The sequence below is a fragment of the Mercenaria mercenaria genome, chromosome 17 (genome assembly GCF_021730395.1).
Source record: "Mercenaria mercenaria strain notata chromosome 17, MADL_Memer_1, whole genome shotgun sequence".
NCBI classification, from domain to species: Eukaryota; Metazoa; Mollusca; class Bivalvia; order Venerida; family Veneridae; genus Mercenaria; species Mercenaria mercenaria.
Genome location: NC_069377.1, coordinates 20758813 through 20781048, shown reverse-complemented (window position 1 = coordinate 20781048; position 22236 = coordinate 20758813). Strand labels below are relative to the sequence as shown.

Below are 22236 nucleotides of genomic sequence, written 5' to 3'. Positions count from 1 at the left end.
TTCATGTTCTGATGCATTTAGCAAGTAAATAAATTTATAATAGATAACTAATTTCCTTAATACTTTAGCTTATTACTGCGCAAACTGGAAACTCAGTGTAGAAGCTATGCGGACGAATACGCCAATGAATACATCTTGCAGGGCTCCAGGTTAGTTATTTTTATTTTATAACAATATAAAGACAAGGGTGAGCCAGAACTATATATACTCTGTATTGTTCATTGACATAAATCGTTCAGTCAACTTGCACAGATATTTGATAAGTATGCATTTGAATTTAAAAATACTTACTTTGACTTGCCCCGCTTCTGGGTCTAAGTCACCAAGCAGAAAAAATAGTTTGATGACAAAGATATATTTTGCTTGCCATCCACTGATTTATAGTATGTGTATGTATATTATGTACGATTGTCAATGTAAGAAGACAAACGGAATATTTTTCAGGTACTATAAGATTGCGCTTTTCCGTCATTCCTTCCGCAATTTCGTGTCTTGTCCATAACTCTCATCAAGGGATTTCGATGTTACTTGGCACAAATGTTTCCAATGATGAGACGACGCGACCCCTAGCTCAAAGGTCAAGGTCACACTTGGAGGTCAAAGGTCAACAGGGCTTTTTTCCTGTCCGGTCCATAACTCTGCCATCCGTGAAGGGATTTTAATATTACTTGGCACAAATGTGCCCTGTTACACCTCAAAATGGTAGCAACGCATTTGGTAGTCACTATCAAAATTTGGCCGAGTTTTGGTAGCGACAAAATGCGTTGCAAGGGTACATATGATCATGATGCGTTAAGGATCATGGAATAGGACTTATTTTGGTAGTTTTTTCTACAACAGGGGCTGTGCTTATTTTTAAATTACGGAGAGATAAAAGGAGGGAATCTCTCCTATAAAAAATGGTGGGGAACTGGGTTCGGAGTTTCCTTCCCGAGATATAGTGTAAGTATAAAAAAAAACAAAATGTAGATTCCTGAGCGTGTGAAAGGGGCATCATACGACGCTTCCTATACATTAACATTGTATTGTTTTGTTGTTTTATCGTGCTAGTGTTGCCGGAGGGATAGCCCACCGGGATTTTTAAAGCACGAAAAAATTGAAATATGAATATGAGGATGACACGTGGGTCCTCTACCTAGATATTTTTACAATATTCCACATAAACATAAATGGTGAATTCTGTGCGTGTTTTAGGGGTCTTAGATAAATATTTTCGGCAAAACAATTCTCTTTAAAGGTGAGAGGTTTCGAGAGGCCACCACAGATATCTTATCACTGAAATACAACGTAAAAGAATGGTAAAATGTGGGCAAGGCTTACTCGATTAATTTTCAAAAAATTAAATTTTGCGTCGTTAGATTTTTTTTATTTTGGTGTATACATGCGAGTGGTATTTTTGGGTCCTCCCCGGACAACGCATAGAAATGGTGGGTTCTGTGTGTTTGGATGGGTAAGATATATACCGTTTACTCAGAAATGAAGCTTCCTCCACAATAAGGTATACATTGTCATGTATCTCATTATTTATCTACATTATATAAATGCGAATGATTTTCTTTAAATATTTATCGCAGTTTGGCTTTTTATTCATTTGTATACGACGTGTCTACCTTGCATGTACTTTTAAAGGTATTATACAACCCGTCTAATGTGACCTTTCCTCGTGAATCTTCTGAATTTAATCTCAAACAGTCTATACTTACTTATGGGCGTTTTTGAATTACAAATAATTGTGGTGAACAGTTATGCCAAGTTCCTTCAAAATCTTTCGATGAATGTCAAAGTTAGAGTTGCATTCACCTCTCTCACGTGTGTTCCAATGGTCCTGCTTGACTGAATGTAGAACCGTTACATTTTCAAGGTGAAGAGGTCAAGGTCGGATGATATATCCGACTATAAGGTCCATCAATAGTATTGTCCATTCGTCACAAAATATTCTTTTTGTAAATCATGAGATTATTATTAATAGCGTTTTGCGTTGGATATGTACATATCTAACTCATTTTGGTACTACATTTTTGTAAACTACCAAATTGCGTTGAGTGTAACGCATTTTGGTAGTGACTACCAAAATGCGTTGCTACAATTTTGGGATGCAACAGTGCCCCATAATAAGACAATGTGTCATGCACAACTTTCAGACCCCTAGTTCAAAAGTCAAGGTCACACTTGGCAGTCAGATGTTAACATGGCATGAACAGGATATGTTTCGTGTCCGGTCCAGAAATGTCATGGGATTACAACATTACTCGGCATAAATATTTCCCATAATCAGACGTGCACAACACCAAGAGTCCTAGCTTAAATGTCAATGTCACATTTGGAGATCTAAATCAGTAGGGTTTGTTTCCTGTCAGGTCCATAACTCGGTCATGAAAAACTGGATTTAAATATCAGTTGGCCAAAAATATTCCCCTAGATGAAAAAACGTGTCTTGCTCAAAACCCGGACCGAAAAGCTAAAAGGTCAAAGTTACACTTTGAGGTCAAATGCCTTTTCATTTCTTGTCCGGTCTTTAACTCAACGATCCGTAAAGGAATTTTAACATTACTTGGCGCAAATGTACCCAATAAAGACGATGTGTCATGCGCAACACCCAGACCCCTAGCTCAAGAGTCAATGTCACACTTGGAGGTCAAAAGTCGATAGCGTTTTTAGTACGGTCAATAACTGTCATCCATGAAGGAGTTTTATTATTATTTGACATTTCCGTCATTGTTGGAACGATTTGGTCAAAGTTATTATTTAACTTTTGTTACAATCATCTTCTCTTTCAATACTGCTTTTTAAAGGTAAATGCAACAGTTGCCTATATGTATATATAGGCAAAAACTTTCATACGGGCAGAATTTCTTTAAGCTTTGTGTACTGACAGAGAATCAAGTTTAAAACGGAAAAATGTATTAAAAATCCCAGGCTTGATCTTGAATTATCTGCCCTTGAAAATCAGAACATACTAAAAAATCCAATTTTCAAGGGTAGATAATTCAAGATCAAGGCAAAAGAACTGTGCATTTTAAATTTTATTTCTATTTCAGACTTCATTTGCAGTCAGTATAAAAAGTTTAAAGAAATTCGGTCCATGAGAAATACCAGAACTTTGCCGTATCATTTTGTCATGTTCATAGTTAAGGACATTTGCAACAGTCTCTAAATTAACATGGGGCAAACATTTTCTTACAGAAAGAATTTCTTCTGTAAACTTTTTTTTTACTGACAGAGAATCAAAACAAAAACAAAAATATGAAATAAAACAAACCATAGGAACTCAGCCTTGTTCATGAATTATCTGCCCTTGAAAGTCAGAAAATACTGAAAAAATCTACTTTCAAGGGCAGATAATTCAAGATCAAGCCTCGGTACCTATGATTTTTTTTTATATATATTTCCGTATCAAACTTGATTCTCAGTCAGTACACAAAATTTAAAGAAATTCTGCTCGTAGAAAATTGTTGCCCTATATACATATACCATTCAAATGTCATTAGATATGTAGGCCTACCTTTTAGAAGATAATATCTGCAAAAGTTAACATTCAACATATGTTCAATTGTAACAACAGTATTTCACATTATGTATGGTCAACAAAACAACAGTATCTAAAGATGTTAACATTTCACAACAATTGCTCAATAAATGTTCAATATTAAGAAGTCTAGGTCTACATTTCACAATAAAGTATCAACAAATATTTAATAGATTCTATTAACAACAGTATTTAGTCTGTGGCGAATTGTAATCCTGTAAAATTGTTTCCTATATTTTGAAAAGTTATGCTTTTATGAAAGCTTATGTGATACTTTTTAAGAATTCCATTGGTAACATTTTTTTCGGCCATCATTGTGGCAGCCATCTTGAATTTCAAAATGGCGGCTATATTTCAGTTAGTATGCCCTTATATATTCAATCTAGCCTTCAAATAAACCTGTTTTTTCTAATAAATAAATAAAAATTTATATTTCTAAATATTTTTATTTTGTTGGGTTTAACGTCGCACCGACACAATTTTTAGGTCATATGGCGACTTTCCAGCTTTAATGGTGGAGGAATACCTCAGGTGCCCCTCCGTGCACAATTTCATCACGAGCGGGCACCTGGGTAGAACCACCGACCTTCCGTAAGCCAGCTGGATGGCCTCCTCACATGAAGAATTCTACGCCCCAAATGAGGTTTCGAACCCACATCGATGAGTGGCAAATGGTTTGAAGCCAACGACTCTAACCACTCGGCCACGGAGATATTTCTAAATAGCAAAGGATTATATTTATAAGGTTTCTTTAAAGTTTTAATCAAGTATTGATTTTATATACATGAAAAACATAATTTTCAAATGAAATTATAGGTAGAAAATTGTCTTTTTTATACATCTAATTTTTAAATGGTAAAATGTGGTCATTCTTTAAAAGAAATAGTTATTTATTCTAATACATACTTAAGACATTCATTTTAAACATAGTGTCAATTATTTAAAGATATTTTATTTATAAATCTTGATTGACGAGATGTAGAAAAAAGTCCCTGCTGCAATGAATACCTATTATAGTGTAAGAAAACACAAATGTGGATAATGGTTATGAAATTAGAGTTGTTATCTGATTTTCTTTTCATTTAAACATCATCATTTCAACTAAAACACTTTTTACATGTAAGAGTACAGCTTTTCCAAAATCTATTACAGGTAGCAGGCTACAAATAAAAAATGACAGTGTCATAAACTGGGATACTGTTGTAGAAGGCAACATGAACTAGCATTAGCAGTTTTGAATTTCTTTAAGTATAATAGTAAGATATGACTTTAATAAACCTTCTGCAGCTTTACACAAACAAGCATTGTTAATAGCCAGATTTCAGCATAATGAACTTGTTGGTGTAGCATGTATGCATCTAAATCTGGATATAGATAAAGCATATCTGTATGAAATATGACGAATTCCATTCCGCCCCTTTTCCTCACAAACTTGCTGTATTTGATAACTCTCTCATTCTAATTGTAACTATTATAGTCCCAGACATCTATATGAATTAGAAATCCATTGTTGTGCTATGGAAGGTATCAGTAAAACTGTGAATAAATGCATGCAGCGTAACTACAAAATGATATATTTTTCACACACAGAAACATTTGATATGTGTTCTTTCCGGATCTGATGAGTTCAGTCTTATGTAATCCAATATCTTCAGACAATTGAGTATTAACAGTTGCAAAAAGGGTATCAAAGCATTATAATCATCCAGTGGATAAGTCCTTAACAAGGCCTTATCATATCATTTATTTTTTGAAGAAAAATTGCATTTTTGAGCGCTACTTCTTAATTAAATACATGAAACATTTGTTCAACAAAGCAAGCTTGCCAACCGTAGATATGGCAATAACATTGTTAGGCTTCAGTAAGCTTGTTGGGGAATTAATCTTCAAATCTACTTTCTATTGTTTTACCAGCTATCTTGTGAGACTAGAGTTGAATATACAAAAGAAAATGCCACAGAACAAAACTGCCTTTACTTCCTCAACCTCTTGTGGTATCAAGAAATGGTAAGCAACCACATCTAAAAGGTGTCTTTAGTTTTGTATGAATTTATCCCGAGATAAGGAAAAGTTTTACTACACATGCTGATATGTATAAATATTGTCATTTCTGGTTAAAAATAACTCTGGCTGAGCATCACCGAGTTTTACATTGGTACTTCACTTTCTTCTCCCAAATTCAACGCCATTGGTCCTTTTTTGCAATCATATTTCATTCATCTTGCTCATGTTAATGTTGAACTTCTTCTACATTTTAAAGGGATATTATTGACATACAAATTGAATACCCAGTTATATGTAAATAATTTACTACATGTATTAAATACTGGAAACCATTAATGAATGAAAAACAAGGGAAATAACTTTCTACTTCTGTAGAACATTATTTAAAAAAACCCCAAACAAATCATACTTCACTCATTGAATAACACATCACAGTGCAAAGAAATGTAAGTGTTCTATGCAGTAATTTTTCATTTTTGACAATCTAACTGGTCATCTAGTACAGTTAGCAAGGTACCTCTGTAGCAAAGTGGTGAAGGGTGTCGGTATCAAATCACTAGACCATAGTCTCTGAAGGTTCGAGCCCTTATTTGGTCATAATGTGAGTCATCCAGCCTGCTTGCAGAAGGGCAGCGGTTCAACCAGGTGCCCACATATGCCCGAAATAATGCCCAGAAGGACACATGAGTCTTCCTCAACAATTATAGATAGAAAGTTATCATTTATCCTGCACTGTGTCAATGTGATGTAAAGCTATAAACATATATAATTATGTACAACATAAGTTAGAGTGTCTTCAAGAAATGGGGCATAAAGTTTTGTTTAATTTTAGGGTTTATGTCCCACCATAACAATTTATGACTATGGCAATTTTTCAGCTCTGAATGGTAAAGGAAGTCCCAGGCTCCCGCCATTATAGGCATGAGCAGATGCCCGGGTAGAACCAATAATCTTCGGTAAATAGCTGCATTGCTAACTTAACTGGATTTTTTTTACGTCACTTGAAGGATTTCAACCCCACATTAGTGATGGAAAAGTGATTTGAAAGTCAATGTCAAGCTTTGAATGGCAAAGAAAGGCCTTTTAACCACTCAGTTATGCATTGCTCTGAGACAGTCGCCATTTAGTAAAAGTATAACACCACAAAATGAACATTTGATTATTATAACAACAAGTCATCTTAACATTACTTTCCGCTATTTCCTATTTTATTTTATTCAAGTTAAAAGCTTTATAATAAAGCATTGTACATCATAACTGCAGCTCAAAAATGGAGAAAAAATAGTACAGTGTGAATGTTCATTCTAAAATATCTGGATATAGTTCTCACATTTTGTATCTGTCTCCCTTTTTATTAAACCAAAAATATAAATACTGATAATAACACTTAAAGTTTACCTTGACTTATTTAATGTAATAAATGCAATCGCTTTGCCGATAATTGAATAATTTCAATAATATAGGATGCCAAGAAGCAAATACACATTTTTGCTTTTTACCTCCGTTTTACTTTGTCTTTATCATGTTATCGCTATGCTTTGAATTGTAAAGATTAACTTAAAAGACACACAATATAATTGATTTAGACATATTTTGTATAAAGAAATTTATTTTGTTCATGTCAAATCTGTATTTAAAAGATATTGCAAATTATACTAAATTTATAACATTACAAGCGATTTATCTCCCTTTAAGCACACATTACTCCACTTTAAAAACACAAGATTGAATTAAATGTTCCATTTAAACTTGTCTAATACACACTTGCATTTATGTAACATACAAAGTGCAAACAGTACATTATAGAGAAATTTAATTGGAAAGAAAATGGAAAGTAGCGTTATTTGAGGCGGCCATTTTGAAATTAAGATGGCCGCCAAAATAATGATGATAAAAATGTTACCAATAGATTTTGAGAGGTTGGGTGTTTAAACTTTCAAAAAAGAAAAACACAACTTCGTAAAATATAGCAAAAAAAGAAAACAACATAAACCCTTATTTTCGGACAATTCGGCACAGACTAATAGATCTACAAAAAATAACATTTACGATAAAAATGTACACATGTTTTTGTTTTACAATAAAGTATCGACACCAGCCGTGCTGGCGATAGAAAACATGATGGAGAAGGTAGCGCGAAGTTTAAATAAAGACCCAGCAACTGTCAAGCAGCTCAACTTCTATAAGGAGGGACAAGTAAGAGTTACCAACAGTATAGCAGCACTAGAATACACGAAAATCGTATAGATTTTTTAAGTAATAGATTATTTTGTAGTAGTGCATAAAGTTTAAGGTTTTCTGCAGCACGGGGAAAATGGGGATTGTCAAAGAGAGTAACATAAAGGATACAAGTCAAACGTTTTTCATACCTCTTGTAAAATTGATGCCAATGGAAACTAGTACGCCGTTTGCTAATATCTTTCAAAAGAAAGCAAAAACTTATCATTTAATGATAACTAATTTTTCATGATTTTCCAAATATTGAAATATAAAAAGAAAGAAAAAAAAGAATTCTATTTATTTCGTTAGAGGACACTTGTTGGTGAGGTTCTTACGCATTGCAACATCCGCGCTGTCATGACAGAACTGATGACGTCAGCACAAGTGAACACGAGACAGTCGCTATTTACATTCTTTAACAAGGTAAATGCTACTACTTTAAGCTTTACTTTACTGTACTTCTGATGAGTATTTTTATTTAGTGAGATCTGGCGTCTGACATTCGTCGTAAATCTGTACTTGCGGACTTTGTCTTTTAAATGAACAAAGGTAGTTCTATGTAATTATAAGAACCCAGTGTCTTTGTTGAACCAGCCTTATCATTCTCATGATCATTACATTTTTGAAGTTTTTACTTTGACAAAGCTGTATGTGGCGCAATGTTTTACTCTGACTGAGATGTATGTGGCGCTAGTTTTTACTTTGACTGAGATGTATGTGGCGCTAGTTTTTACTTTGACTGAGATGTATGTGGCGCTAGTTTTTACTCTGACTGAGCAGTATGTGGCGCTAGTTTTTACTTTGACTGAGCAGTATGTGGCGCTAGTTTTTACTTTGACTGAGATGTATGTGGCGCTAGTTTTTACTCTGATTGAGCAGTATGTGGCGCTAGTTTTTACTCTGACTGAGATGTATGTGGCACTAGTTTTTACTCTGACTGAGATGTATGTGGCGCTAGTTTTTACTTTGACTGAGCAGTATGTGGCGCTAGTTTTTACTTTGACTGAGATGTATGTGGCGCTAGCTTTTACTTTGACTGAGCATATATTGTTGAACCAGCCTTATCATTCTCATGATCATTACATTTTTGAAGTTTTTACTTTGACAAAGCTGTATGTAGCGCAATGTTTTACTCTGACTGAGATGTATGTGGCGCTAGTTTTTACTTTGACTGAGCAGTATGTGGCGCTAGTTTTTACTTTGACTGAGATGTATGTGGCGCTAGTTTTTACTCTGATTGAGCAGTATGTGGCGCTAGTTTTTACTCTGATTGAGCAGTATGTGGCGCTAGTTTTTACTCTGACTGAGATGTATGTGGCGCTAGTTTTTACTCTGACTGAGATGTATGTGGCGTTAGTTTTTACTTTGACTGAGCAGTATGTGGCGCTAGTTTTTACTCTGACTGAGATGTATGTAGGGCTAGTTTTTACTTTGACTGAGCAGTATGTGGCGCTAGTTTTTACTTTGACAAAGCTGTTTGTGGCGCTAGTTTTTACTTTGACTGAGCAGTATGTGGCGCTAGTTTATACTCTGACTGAGATGTTTGTGGCGCCAGATTTTACTTTGACTGAGCAGTATGCGGCGCTAGTTTTTACTTTGACTGAGATGTATGTGGCGCTAGTTTTTACTTTGACTGAGCAGTATGTGGCGCTAGTTTTTACACTGACTGAGATGTTTGTGGCGCTTGTTTTTACTCTGACAGAGATGTATGTGGCGCTTGTTTTTACTCTGACAAAGCAGTATGTGGTGCTAGTTTTTACTCTGATAAAGCTGTATGTGGCGCCAGTTTTCACTCTGACAAAGCTGTATGTGGCGCTAGTTTTTACTCTAACAAAGCTTTATGTGGCGCTAGTTTTAACTGTGACAAAGCTGTATGTGGCACCAGTTTTTTCTCTGACAAAGCTCTATGTGGCGCCAGTTTTTACTCTGACTGAGCTGTTTGTTGCGCTAGTTTTCACTCTGATAAAGCTGTATGTGGCGCTAGTTTTCACTCTGACAAATCTGTATGTGGCGCCACTTTTTACTCTGACAAAGCTGTATCTGGCGCTAGTTTTCACTCTGACAAAGCTGTATGTGGCGCTAGTTTTTACTCTGACTGAGCTGTTTGTTGCGAATTATAATACTCAAAGAAAAATGAAATGATACATCTAATGTAAAAAAAAAAATGAAATGAATTTTTTTTAATGATATACTGCCAGTCGTTTCCAGCTAAATTCAAATGGGCAGTTTTTATTTCTACCTCTTTTTATTCCATAATTTTCTTTGAAAGGCCATTTCTCTATTAATACACATATAATGACAAAGTCTGACAATGAAAGACACATCTTGTTATTTTAAGAATTCACTATAGCATACAACTAGCTGCGTAACTCTTGTTGAGAAATACGTTAAAAATGGAGATGGTGCTATCCGCAAGCAAATATTTACAGCGATAATAAATTAATATAGAAATTAATACAGGAACCGAATCAATATAATGTTAATAATAATTAATATTTTGAAAATTGTATGTCTACCAAGAAGACTCTTTACAAACTTGAAGACAACTGAAGCTGATTGGTAGCGCCACATACTGCTCAGTCAAAGTAAAAACTAGCGCCACAAACTGCTCAGTCAGAGTAAAAACTAGCGCCACATACTGCTCAGTCAAAGTAAACACTAGCGGCACAAACATTTCAGTAAACTCTACAATCAGTATGTTTCTGTATTTTTGTCTTCCAGGACAATCGTTGGAAGAAAAAGTCTTTAGCTGTTGTCCCTGTAAAGTTTGCACTATCATGGGCATATAGCATGTACACGGTGACTGTTTCTGTACATGGCAGGGATGGATCTGTGTCCGTCAGTCACGGGGCTGTGGAAATGGGACAGGGATTGAATACAAAGGTAAACAATAGGTAGTTTATTTGTGTGTCGAAAATTATTATATATCCTTTAATACGAAATATTCAGATCCTTTACAACACTGTTCAGCAGTTTGTTCATTGCTGTTAGTATTGATGCCTGCCAGTTTAAATAAAATGGAAAAGAACCGATATTTGACACTCGAAAAAAAGTAACATTAGATGTTGCATATATAGTTGGTATATAAACATTTAAATTACATCTTATTATCATGCATTTTGTTTAATATTTGATACCCAAGGATCTATTTAGCTCGCTCATCAATTCCAGTAATTTGAATGATATCATAATAAAGCATAAAACACATACGAATAGATTATTTTATGATTTCTAGCTTGATATATGACAAAAATTCTAATATCTATGTGCCTTTGATAAATGTACTTTAATGTTTGTAGGAAGACATCTTATTGAAATTGAACATTTTTATTCTGCAAAAAGGGAAACTGCTTTCAAGTGAGAAGAAAATGTTCAGACTATTTTTATATATTAAAATGACTTAATTTATTACGAAAAATATCACTGGACCTGGTAAGCCTTAATATTGTCATTCAAATCAAGACAAATTTACGTCATCCCCTTCAGTTTGTTCTTCTTGCACAGAAACACACTTAAATTGGAGTATTGCTGTCAATGACCGAAATGTTTCAGCACAACTTCTAATGGCATAGCGTTTATTTCTGACATAGTTCTGACATTTTCTTTAGCAACGGAACTAGGAAAAATGTCACAAGACTTAGGTGGGAGAATAAGATGGGTTCTCAACCTGAATAAACTTTTCTTGTTTTAAGATTTATCTTTGTGGAAGGACGCATTGCCATATGTTATTGAATAAGCTGTATGCCTTTCAAACCTTTGCGTTGGGATCTATTTTGATAGAATTATTTTTGACAGTTGGAAGTAGTAAAGTCACTAGAACTGAAGAGAATGACATATACAACCTTCTAAGTAATTTTGTCCTTTTTGCAATGACCAGCCTTGCCTGTTTTTATTTGTAGCTGGAGCTCGAAACAATAAGCCCAAGTTTCTTCGCTCAACTCAGATATTTTCTTTGGATTACAATTTTTTTTTATGTTTTTCAGTATTTTTCAGCACAATCTAAACGCTTGTGATTTTGATATAGTGTTAACAAAATTTTAATGGTTGGACCAATCTAGCAAAATCCTTATTGATTTCTTCGTTTGTTTTGGGTTTAACGCCGTTTTTCAGTTATGTAACGGCGGGCAGTTAACCTTACCAGTGTACTGGATTCTGTATCAGTACAAAACTATTCTTCGCAAGTATCTGCCAACTTCCCCGCATGAATGGTGGAGGAAGAATAATTACAGACACAATGTTTTTTATCAAATCCTCACGGTAAACATACGGCTAACCCGAGGATCGAACACACGACCCCGCGATCCGTAGATCGGCGCTCTCCCTAATGAGCTAAGCGGGCGGGTTTTCTTGAAGTTCAAACGGTCAGTCAGCCTATGTTGTACGGTCCCTTAAATTATGAAACATAGGCACTGGTCTAGTGTAAACATTTTCTTTCAAAAATCCCTTTTTACACAAATGTACTGTTTAGACATTAGTCAAATAAAAAAAAAACGATGACCAGAAATCCGGTCAGTGTCGTATTATTTATACGATATTGTGATCGGATTTTTCGCCGTCAATTTTTTTTATTTGACCCACTTATAAACAGAACATTTGTGTGAAAAAAGGAAATTAAAACAAAAGTTTAAAATGGCTTTACAAAAACTCGCCATTATCAAAGAACTATTAGATGCATTTGCAACAATGTCCCAGTGCTGAAATTTCACATAACTAGGAAAAACGCAGTATTTAGGAATTCTTTATCTTTTTTTCTTTACAAATGGCATTCATTTGTAAAAATGCATTCATTTGTAAAGTATGGTGACTTATTTCTGCCATTTCGTGTGTTCGTGTCGGCGAGGCGAAATGTCGAAGTAACGAAAACACGAAAGGTCGAAATAATGCTTATTTGTCGTTTGTTCGCCTTTCGAGGCGAATACACGAAGTAACGAAACATTGAAGGCGAAATAACAAAATTTCAAACACACGAACTTTGTATTAATCACTTTTCGTATCAGCGGGTATTAAAACTTCGTTATTTCGCTTTCAATGTTTCGTTACTTCGTGCACACAAAAATTGAGCTAATTTGGCGTTATTAAATTACCCAACATATTACGGATGAGATTGCGTATTAGTTTGATCTTCTCTTGGCAACAATGGGCAATTATATAAGGTCTGTTTCGCGGGTATGTCTCGTTGCATGCAAAACTGATGCTCCCGCGTGTTTCAGTAAGTAGTTCTAGCTTGACTGATCTTTGGGTTTCTGAAAGAAGACCTGCTATTTGATGGTTGCTAAAATATTTGTTTGTTTCTACAGCCTTATTTACAATTGATATTGGGGAGATGTCTTGACAAAGTAAATTAACCAATGGGCAAAACAATCATATAAAATCAAGTTTGGATCTTTTACATTACTTCCATTATTTTTTCATTTTTCTATAACAACATAAGTAACTGTATGCATGCAGGGTTTTGAGCCTGTTTCACTCTAGTTCTAGTCTGCAGCCATATGGGCATACAATACGTGTCCGTATTTTGTTTGTTTCTGACAAGTAGAATGATTTCTCATCTATATGAAGGCTTGATGCAATCACAAGTATGCTATGTATATCCCTAAAGTCATCTTGCATGAGTACAATGTCAACGTTTTTGATATTTGTTGTCAATTTTTCATATATGTCAGCCTGAAGATATCCTCCTGTATCTGAATGATACACTTGGCTAACACTGCAATGGATTATTTCTATACCATATTTTCTGTTATGTATTAAATGTTGTTCCACTCCTGAATTAAGGCTTGTGTTAGTTCATTGACGTTCGACGATGGGATAGGGCGACGTCTAACACGCTGGTCCAAATTATCCCACAGGTGTTCGATGGGATTCAGATCTGGGCTTTTGGCGGGCCGGTAATTAATAAATTTAACGTTATTTGTACGGAGGAAATTCACAGTATCGCTAGCTGTACTCGCTAGTGGCATTATCCTGCTGAAACAGAGTGATATTGACATTATTTTGAAACATTGGGTGACATGCCTCGCAGGAATCTCATCTTGGTAGCATTGGGCATTCAAATTTCCATCACACACGACGAGAGGTGTGCGATAACCATGCGCAATGCCTGCACAGACCTAAACTGAACTTCCATCCGCAAAACGATCACATTCATGTACACAGCAGTCGGCATAACGTTCATTTCTTCTACGGTACACTCGAAGCCTGCCATCACTTCGATGAATGGAAAGTCTAAACTTATGGGAGAAGAGAACGCCATTCCAGTGTAGCTATAACCAGCGATAATGTGTACGTGCCCAATTAACACAATTTATGCGGTAACATCGCGTCATAACACGGCCAGTGTAAGAACGACATCCACGTAGATCACCCTCGCGCAGACGATTGCGTACAGTTTGGTCAGATATTTAGTTGTTATGTGTACCAGGCTGTTAGCAGTAGTGGCAGTGACAGTTTAGAAACGATTGCTTTGATGGGTGTTCATTATATAGCGGTCTTGTCCAGGCGTCGTGGCGTGCGGATGTCCACTTCGTGGTTAGTCTTCCGTACGCCCTGCTGCGTGAAAACGTTGCCGAAGATTTCGAATAGCACGGCCAGAACTGCCAACAACCCTAGATACATCAGTCGTCGCCATACCAGCATTAAGCATGCCAATGGCACGTTTACGTAAATTTGTTGGAATTGTATGTATATCAAAAAGAAAGAAAGGTGAATATGTTTTTTCAACAACAAAGTCTATTAAATCAGACTGAAAGGTTTGATTTTATAAACACGGATTATACTGGGACGTGCATGCAAGAGGAAATCGAGTTCTACGTTTTCTTTTTTGTGTAATAGTACAATCTAGTTATAATTGGTTTTATTTGACATAATCGTTCTCCAGAACATAGGTAGGGCATTTGACATGTTGATTTCTTTTTATAATATTAAGAAATATGTACAGAAATGGAAAGTTTCTTTTTTCTTTGTTCAGTATATATCCCAAACATATTTAGCTGCATACGGTACTGATACAACATTAGAAAGTTTGTTTTAATGGTCAAATGCGTTTATAAATTGTACTTCTGTTTGGAGAGTCAGCTATTTCAGAGAAATGTTTCTTCCTCGTTGACATGCATTGACTTGCTGATCAATGGCTGTAGCACACTCTTCGCAATGGTCTTACAGTCTTTCCATTTTACAAGAGTTTTAGACCCATCTTCAAAGATATAATGAAAATTACAAAACGGATTTTTTTTTTTGCTTCATATTTACTTCAAACATGTAATTGTTATGGATATGAACACTTCATGATTACAGACCATGTTGAAGTTAAAATTGGAGGAAAATACTTTGACTGAAAACAAGAACCTGTCAAACTAATAATGCTTCAGGCAATAATACACTCTAATTGACGGGTCAATACGTTGCCAATGCCAACTACTCAGTTATTGTTAAAATTTGTTAAAAAGGCGGAACATGTTAATAAGTTAAACAAGGTCTTAAGTTGATACTTTTTATGCTTGGTTCCCAATATTTCCAGGAATTCTCTGTATTTCCGTACTCCTGAGAAATGTCATAGGGTTATTATAACAGTAGCTTGGTCTGGGATGCAGTAGTGCTCTAGTGAATTTTGCCGGGTCGGATAACACGAGGCGTGCAAGTTATCGATCGAAACCTACAATGTTTTAACTGTTTATCGATGTTAAAATAGAACTGTTTGTAGTTTTTATAGACCTGCGTCAGGTCATGCATATCAAAGGAAAGTATACATACTATACAAAAGGTACATTACGGATTGTTTTGCCTGTTCGTATTTAATTGTGAAACATAGGCCGTATTTTTGACAGAATCGATATAGGTATCATTATCAAAAATATTCCGGCTTTTATGTCAACTCTGCGCGGGCTCCCTTTTTCGTGAGTAGAACACTGCAAACTGTAAAGCATTATCACAGATACAATGCATCTAATTTATTCAAAGCAGTATTATATAATTATTGTATAATAATTATGATTAAGAGAAGTCGAATGCAATGATGGAAATAACTCATCATAAACGTAAAGGGTCAGTGGTAGGTAAGACATTAAAGGCATTGAACTGCGGTGGCTTGATGGATAAGGCAGCTGTCCCGTATTCGGTAGGTCGAAGGTTGGAGCCTTCTTAGAGGCGAGTCTTGTTACTGAAGAGAGATCGGTTGAAGATCCGCAGCCTAGTTAATTAATGGCAAATGATTTCTTTCCTGCCTGGCACCTAGCATTAAAAACAAGCAAGCGGGAAGTAATGCTGCCAAATGTATGTATGTATCTCATATAAGCCAACATGATTTGCCCTTTCAGTAGTGGTGACCCGATAGTAAACTTTACTTTTGTATTTTTGTAGATTGTATTGGATACAGATATGAAAGAAGTTAAATAAATCATTACTGATTGTCGGCAGTTACGTGACAGGCTTTAACTGATATATTTTGATAGTTTTTTTTTAATTAAAACGTGTAGTAATAGAATGAAATACGTCATGAGTAATTCATTATCTTTTTTTGTTTACAATACAACAAAACAAGTACATTAAGTAAAAGTGAGATAATTTGCTCTACGACACTCAATATTTCTCTGTCTGAAATAAAAGGTATCTTAAACGTGATGATTAATGAAAATGATGAAATGAACATAAAGTAGTCAGGAATATTTTGGCGATATGCTATTATTATAATAATTATAATTATTTGACTATCATTATCTGCTATCCAGATCCCAAGGAATGTATGTATAAGATAATATGGAACATACATCAATATAATTTATAAATCTGCTCTGAAATAATGAAAATTGAAGTGTAACTTCATTTCAAAATCAATGATAAGTTATATTATAATGTAAAATATTATAATGTAAAATATTTTATAGCTGTTCCCTTCTTTTTCATATCCGACACGCTAGTAATCAAACTTCAATTTGAAAGACGGCAAATCTGGCGTATTTTCTAGTTATGATATCCTCCATTGAATCTTTAAAACATCATTTATTGCATATTCCAAAGGGTCAAGACATATGCAAATTAAGGTTATCTGAAATGAAAATGAATCATTCCACAATAATTCACAATACATCTGTAATTCCGGATAGACAACTATATTGGGTCAGCTACAGTAACCATGCTTCTTGGCACTGGTTATTTAAGGATCAATACATTAATATAGATCATATCAGGTTTAAAGAGGTATATTATATGCATGACAATCATGCAACGTACTTCAGGTTGTCTAAAAATAACATTTACCAGACATTTGTTTGTAGTATGCGACTTAACCTTAAACTCATTCTTTGTATACACTCACTTCCAAAAGAAAGTGTGCACTTAGTTTTCTGTTATTTTTTCTCGGTTATTTTCATGAAAACTTATAATGTTTGGTACCAAAATTTAAATCAGTTCGTAAACAAATTGGTGTGCATTTTAGATTTTGAGTTATACCTGAGAGTTAGTGTATGAAAAAATGAAACAAAATTGTCGGGGAAATTTTTGAAATATTTAAACTTAAAAAGTGCACACTTTCTTTTGGAACTGAGTATAGTGCTGGCCTTTTTGTCTGTAACCTAGGTTTCGATGTTTGTGCCTGGAGGATGCCACATCTAAGGTGCATTTTTAGGTTTCTTTTTTGCGTGATCGTCATCATTGACACATCAGTGGTTGAAGTGTTTCCATACCACTTTCTAGGCATCAGTGGTTGACTCGAAGGAAAGGAGCAGGTTACGCTGCAGTGTTCTTGTACCTTTACAAGCTTCACCTTGTAGACCAGAAGGTCTTTATTGGGCTAGCATATAACAGTGTAATGGTCACGTTTCCATCTACCTTTTAGTTTTTGTTTTCCACGGAAGGGTAGATTTTCTAGAAGCCAGGAAAGAACTTAGCACGTTTTTGTCGAAATTTGCCTAACTTCCCTTTCCAATCTAGATTTGATCAGAATACCTGCAAACATATATTTATTAAATTAAAAACAAAAAATATGTGTTCTGCAGAAAAAAATAGGAGTGATACTGTATCCTGGCAATATGCCTTTTGGCCTGCGCATACATCAAATTTAATCAAAATGTAACAGATTTAACAGTATGTTTTAGTATTTTTTAATGAAACATTTTCTCTGTATTCTTCTTACTTTCTCATATTTTAATAAAATATAACGAAATGTCTATCAAGCTGATCTTCACCATTCTTATTGCTGTCTTTATAAATTTTCAATCACAATGCAAAACACACAAGTTTTATCTGATGTATTGTAAGAAGTTCTGAGGTCCATTCAAAATGCCTATGTGATTATTAACGGACGAATCTTACTTTTTTATCTTATGTACGAGTATGGTTCATGTATATGTTTGTGTATTATATTATAAATACATTGTGTAGTTTCTTATAATTCTAAAGCATTACCATGTACATGTTTTACTGATAGATATTTCATAAACATATGTAAGACTGAAATAAAATTTGTAAATGCTGATTACATATTTATATTCACAGTGCAATTAATACATGTTAGATTGTCAGTGGATGTATTTTTGAAGTTTGATTTCCGTATCCTGGTTGCCCAATTTTGTCATAAGTACGAGTATGATTGGGTTAAATTGTTAAACTGATACATTTTGAATGAAATTTTAGACTAGAAACAATATTGAAATCGTATGATATAAACAGCGTTTTTAAGTGGGAGGTGGTGACCACATACCTTTATATTAAAATAAAAAACAATTTACATTTCTTACAGCGATCTAACAGTATGTAAAGGAACTTTTTTTCCATAAATAATACTGTTTCAACTGAGTAGTTGACTAAATCAATGCTAAAATGGTTTATTTTGAACAATTAAGTAGCTTACTTAAGCAACTTAGTAGCTTGCTTAACCAGTGTATTCCAACTGAGTAGTAGACTTTCCAATGCTTAGACGAAATTGTCTATTTCAACTAAGAAGCTTACATGACCAGTGCTTTGTATGAACTCTTTATTTCAACTGAGTTGTTGCCTAAACCATTAATTAGTATAACTTGTTTATTTTATCAGGTTAGCCGACTTAGAAACCAATTCTTATTAGTAGAAATTGTTTATTTCAACTGGCTAGCTGAGTAAAAACCAATTTTTTCAGTAAGAGTTTTGTCAGTAGAGTATATGACTAAACCAACGTTCAGTAGGAACTGGTTATTTCAGTAGCTAACTAAAACAGTAACAGTAATTTAAGTTCTATTTTTACACAGGTAGCTCAAGTTGTTGCTTATGAACTTGGTATACCCATAGACCATGTGACAGTAAAGACGACCAGCTCTACAATGAGTGCTAACAATAATACCACAGGAGGAAGCGTCACAAGTGAAGAGTGTTGCAAAGTAAGAAAACGTTTATCAGTGACGATAGGATTTTTGTCTAAAAGGACTAACAGGAAGTGACTACTCAATGTTACATGTGAAGTAGTCCAAAATGTAGTTCCATGCTGTTGATAAAGTCTGGTATACTCAGTCATACGAGGATGTACAAGTTATATTTAAGGCTTAGTTTTATTCCTTATTGTATTGAGAAAAGATCTAGACCATTTTCATTCTGAATTTCCAGGTATTGAGAAAATGTCTACATATGCATATTGTTAGACGGTAATTTTCATTGGAACATTTTAGAGGGTGATATTTTTCAGAACATATTATTTTTCTTATATGTAGCATAACATCTCGATATTTTTTAATATTTGGTAAGAAGGCATGTTAAACTAAATGACTATATAGTTATATATGGTTTTCATATCATTAAAATGCTCTAAGCTTAGTTATGGGCCGGACAGGAAAGAAAAGCTATTGACATTTGATCTCCAAGTGTGACTTTGACCTTAAAGCTAGGGTTCTGGATGTTGTGCATGACATGCCGTCTGATTATGGAGAACATCTTTGCCAAGGATAAAAAGTTCTGGACAGGACATGAAACAGGCCATGTTCATGCCATGTTAACATTTGACTGCCAAATGTGACCTTGACTTTGAGCTATGGTCTGAAAATAGAGTCATAGACGGGACAGGAAAAAAAGCTCTGTTTACATTTGACCTCCAGTTGTGACCTTGACCTTTGAGCTAGAGATCTGGGATTTACGAATGACATGTAGTCTCATCATAGGGAACATTTATGCCAAGTAATATCAAAATGACTTGATGAAGAACATTGTTATGGACCGGACATGAAATTGCGCACGGACGAAAGGACGGACGGACATTCCTATATATGGGTAATAATGTGGCTACTCTTTTGTTCTCACTATTATTCTTTTAGCGACATAAAAGAAAAATAGCCACATAAAAACTTACAGAGTGAATGGCATAAAGAAAAAGTATAGTTACCTATTGTTCCTATAAAGCCACCTAAGTATGCAAATGTAAGCTCGGGCGGACGGAATGACGGACGGACGGAAAAGCACAATTTTATAGTCCCTGAGACTAGTTTACAACCAATAGCGGACTAATAACATTAAAACTGTGATTTCAAAAACTTGTTTTACTTCCAAGCACTTCCGCGAATTCCGTTGTTTCAGGTGATTACTAGTAGTACATGAAATAAACTTTGAAACTGTGTTAAATAAGTAAACAACTATGTTCATACAGGATACACTGCTTTCATACGTAGCATACAGTGACTTATAAAATGCTTATCGATCTTGCAGCATTCTATAACACAAGTAGCCTATGACATTTCGATCAGTCCGATAATGTCCTATCTGTACGTTTAAATACCTACTGATGTATCACTTTATTATTGACATTTTAAAATATTGGTCAGTCATCTCCCCATCCCCCCCCCCACCCCCCGCCGCACACACACACACACACACACACACACACACACACACACACTCCGAGTACTTTCACTTAGAATAAGCAAAACAGTGATGTTTGTGGTTAACGGGTCCACGTTGGGTAATGCTTGTCGTTGTTTTAATCGATTTATTTTATAAATAAAGGTATGTATTTCTTGAAAATTGATGAAAAACTTAACAGAAAAAATCCTGTGGCTCCTGCGTTACCGGTCAGTCAGTGATTTCCGTTTATTTAAGAAATAATAAGCTCCCAAACATGGTTTATCGGTTTATCGTAGAATAATCCAAGTGTTTTGTTCTTATGCGTAAGAATATATCGCGAAGGCCGTAGGCCTGAGTGATATATTGTGCGGCCTGAGTGAGATATTCTTACGCATAAGAACGAAAAAATCGGGTTATTCTACGATAAATCTCACTTCGGAACTTATTATTTCGATTCTAACACGACATACTAGTATCAACAGTGTTAGAAAAAATGATAACTACTTTTTACGACCGTGCTACGCACCTCGATCGGATGACGTCATTGCACGCGAGTGGTTTATTGCAGAATAACCCGAGATAGAGTTTGCTCTGCATGTATGTAGATTATTTGCTGGTCGTGTTAGAATTCATTTATAATTGAATTTATTTCGTTTGACATTAACATATTACAAGGATCTATAGGCCATGCTGAAATAATAATACTGAATTTTGTCTGAAAGCTAAATCTCTGCATTTCTATTTTCTTTTCGTTTTCAAAAGTATGTGAGAAAAAGTGCTTGGATTTCCAACAAAATTAGTTAGTAACAAATATTCCGTGGTGGTAGGTGCACGTCTTGTGCTATATTTCATCCTTCAGACGATTCTAAATATTGGATAAAAATAATTTGCCTTATCAAACATATCCGGTAAATCAAAGTAACGACTGGACATAGACAAAGTATACTATTGCTGGATCTTTGAATGATCAGTTCTACGCCAACTTGCACACATTTTACACGTTTTACTGTTAGATTTTCGTTGTTGTTGTTGTTTTCACCAAGGTATGGCCCTTCCTGTACTTACATTTTGTTTGAATTATGATTTTCTTCATTACAAAAAATCGCAACTTTTAAGTCAGTAGACAAAATTATATGTACATTTTTGCTCTTTTAGGGTGCTATACAGTGTTGTAAAGAGGTCACTGCTAACATGAAACCTGTCAAAGACAAAATGGTGAACCCTACATGGCTAGACCTAGTAGACAAATGTTATTATGATAACATTGTTCTAAGTGCAAGATACAGGTAGGTTTTTGACTTATACAATATTTAGTATTTACATAAATCTGTAAACAGAATGTTAAGCCATTCACGAATTACACCTTCATTCAAACATTATAGAAATGTGCAACAACTGGAGATTATCCATTGCGACACCCGTTTTATAAATAAATACTTTCAAAACAGATCGAAACTGCAAGTTGATACATCTCAGTTTTGAAAAGTGCAAACAAACCTTACACACCGAAAATAGCGAAAAATCTAACAATACCAACAAAATCCGCAAATAGACCCCTTGGAAGCAAAGAATGCAACCAAGAATAATAATAGCAGACTCGGTTTGATTGAGTCTGTTCATGAATTGGATTCCATTATCTAAAAGTACCAGAAAATTTAACAATACCAAGTTATTGAATGGAATCCTTTATCCAA

The 22236-nt window shown here is 34.8% G+C and overlaps 1 protein-coding gene across 1 annotated transcript in view; it reads left to right on the top strand.

Annotated features, from left to right (window-relative positions):
• Positions 1-22236, top strand: part of LOC123536060 (xanthine dehydrogenase-like) — a 65941-nt gene that overhangs the window by 37804 nt on the left and 5901 nt on the right. Inside the window, exons 24-29 of the mRNA XM_045318851.2 lie at positions 69-149; positions 7617-7726; positions 8060-8173; positions 10472-10633; positions 18967-19095; positions 21698-21828. Of these exons, the coding sequence (XP_045174786.2) occupies positions 69-149; positions 7617-7726; positions 8060-8173; positions 10472-10633; positions 18967-19095; positions 21698-21828 (727 nt within the window). The remainder of the gene's footprint in view (positions 1-68; positions 150-7616; positions 7727-8059; positions 8174-10471; positions 10634-18966; positions 19096-21697; positions 21829-22236) is intronic.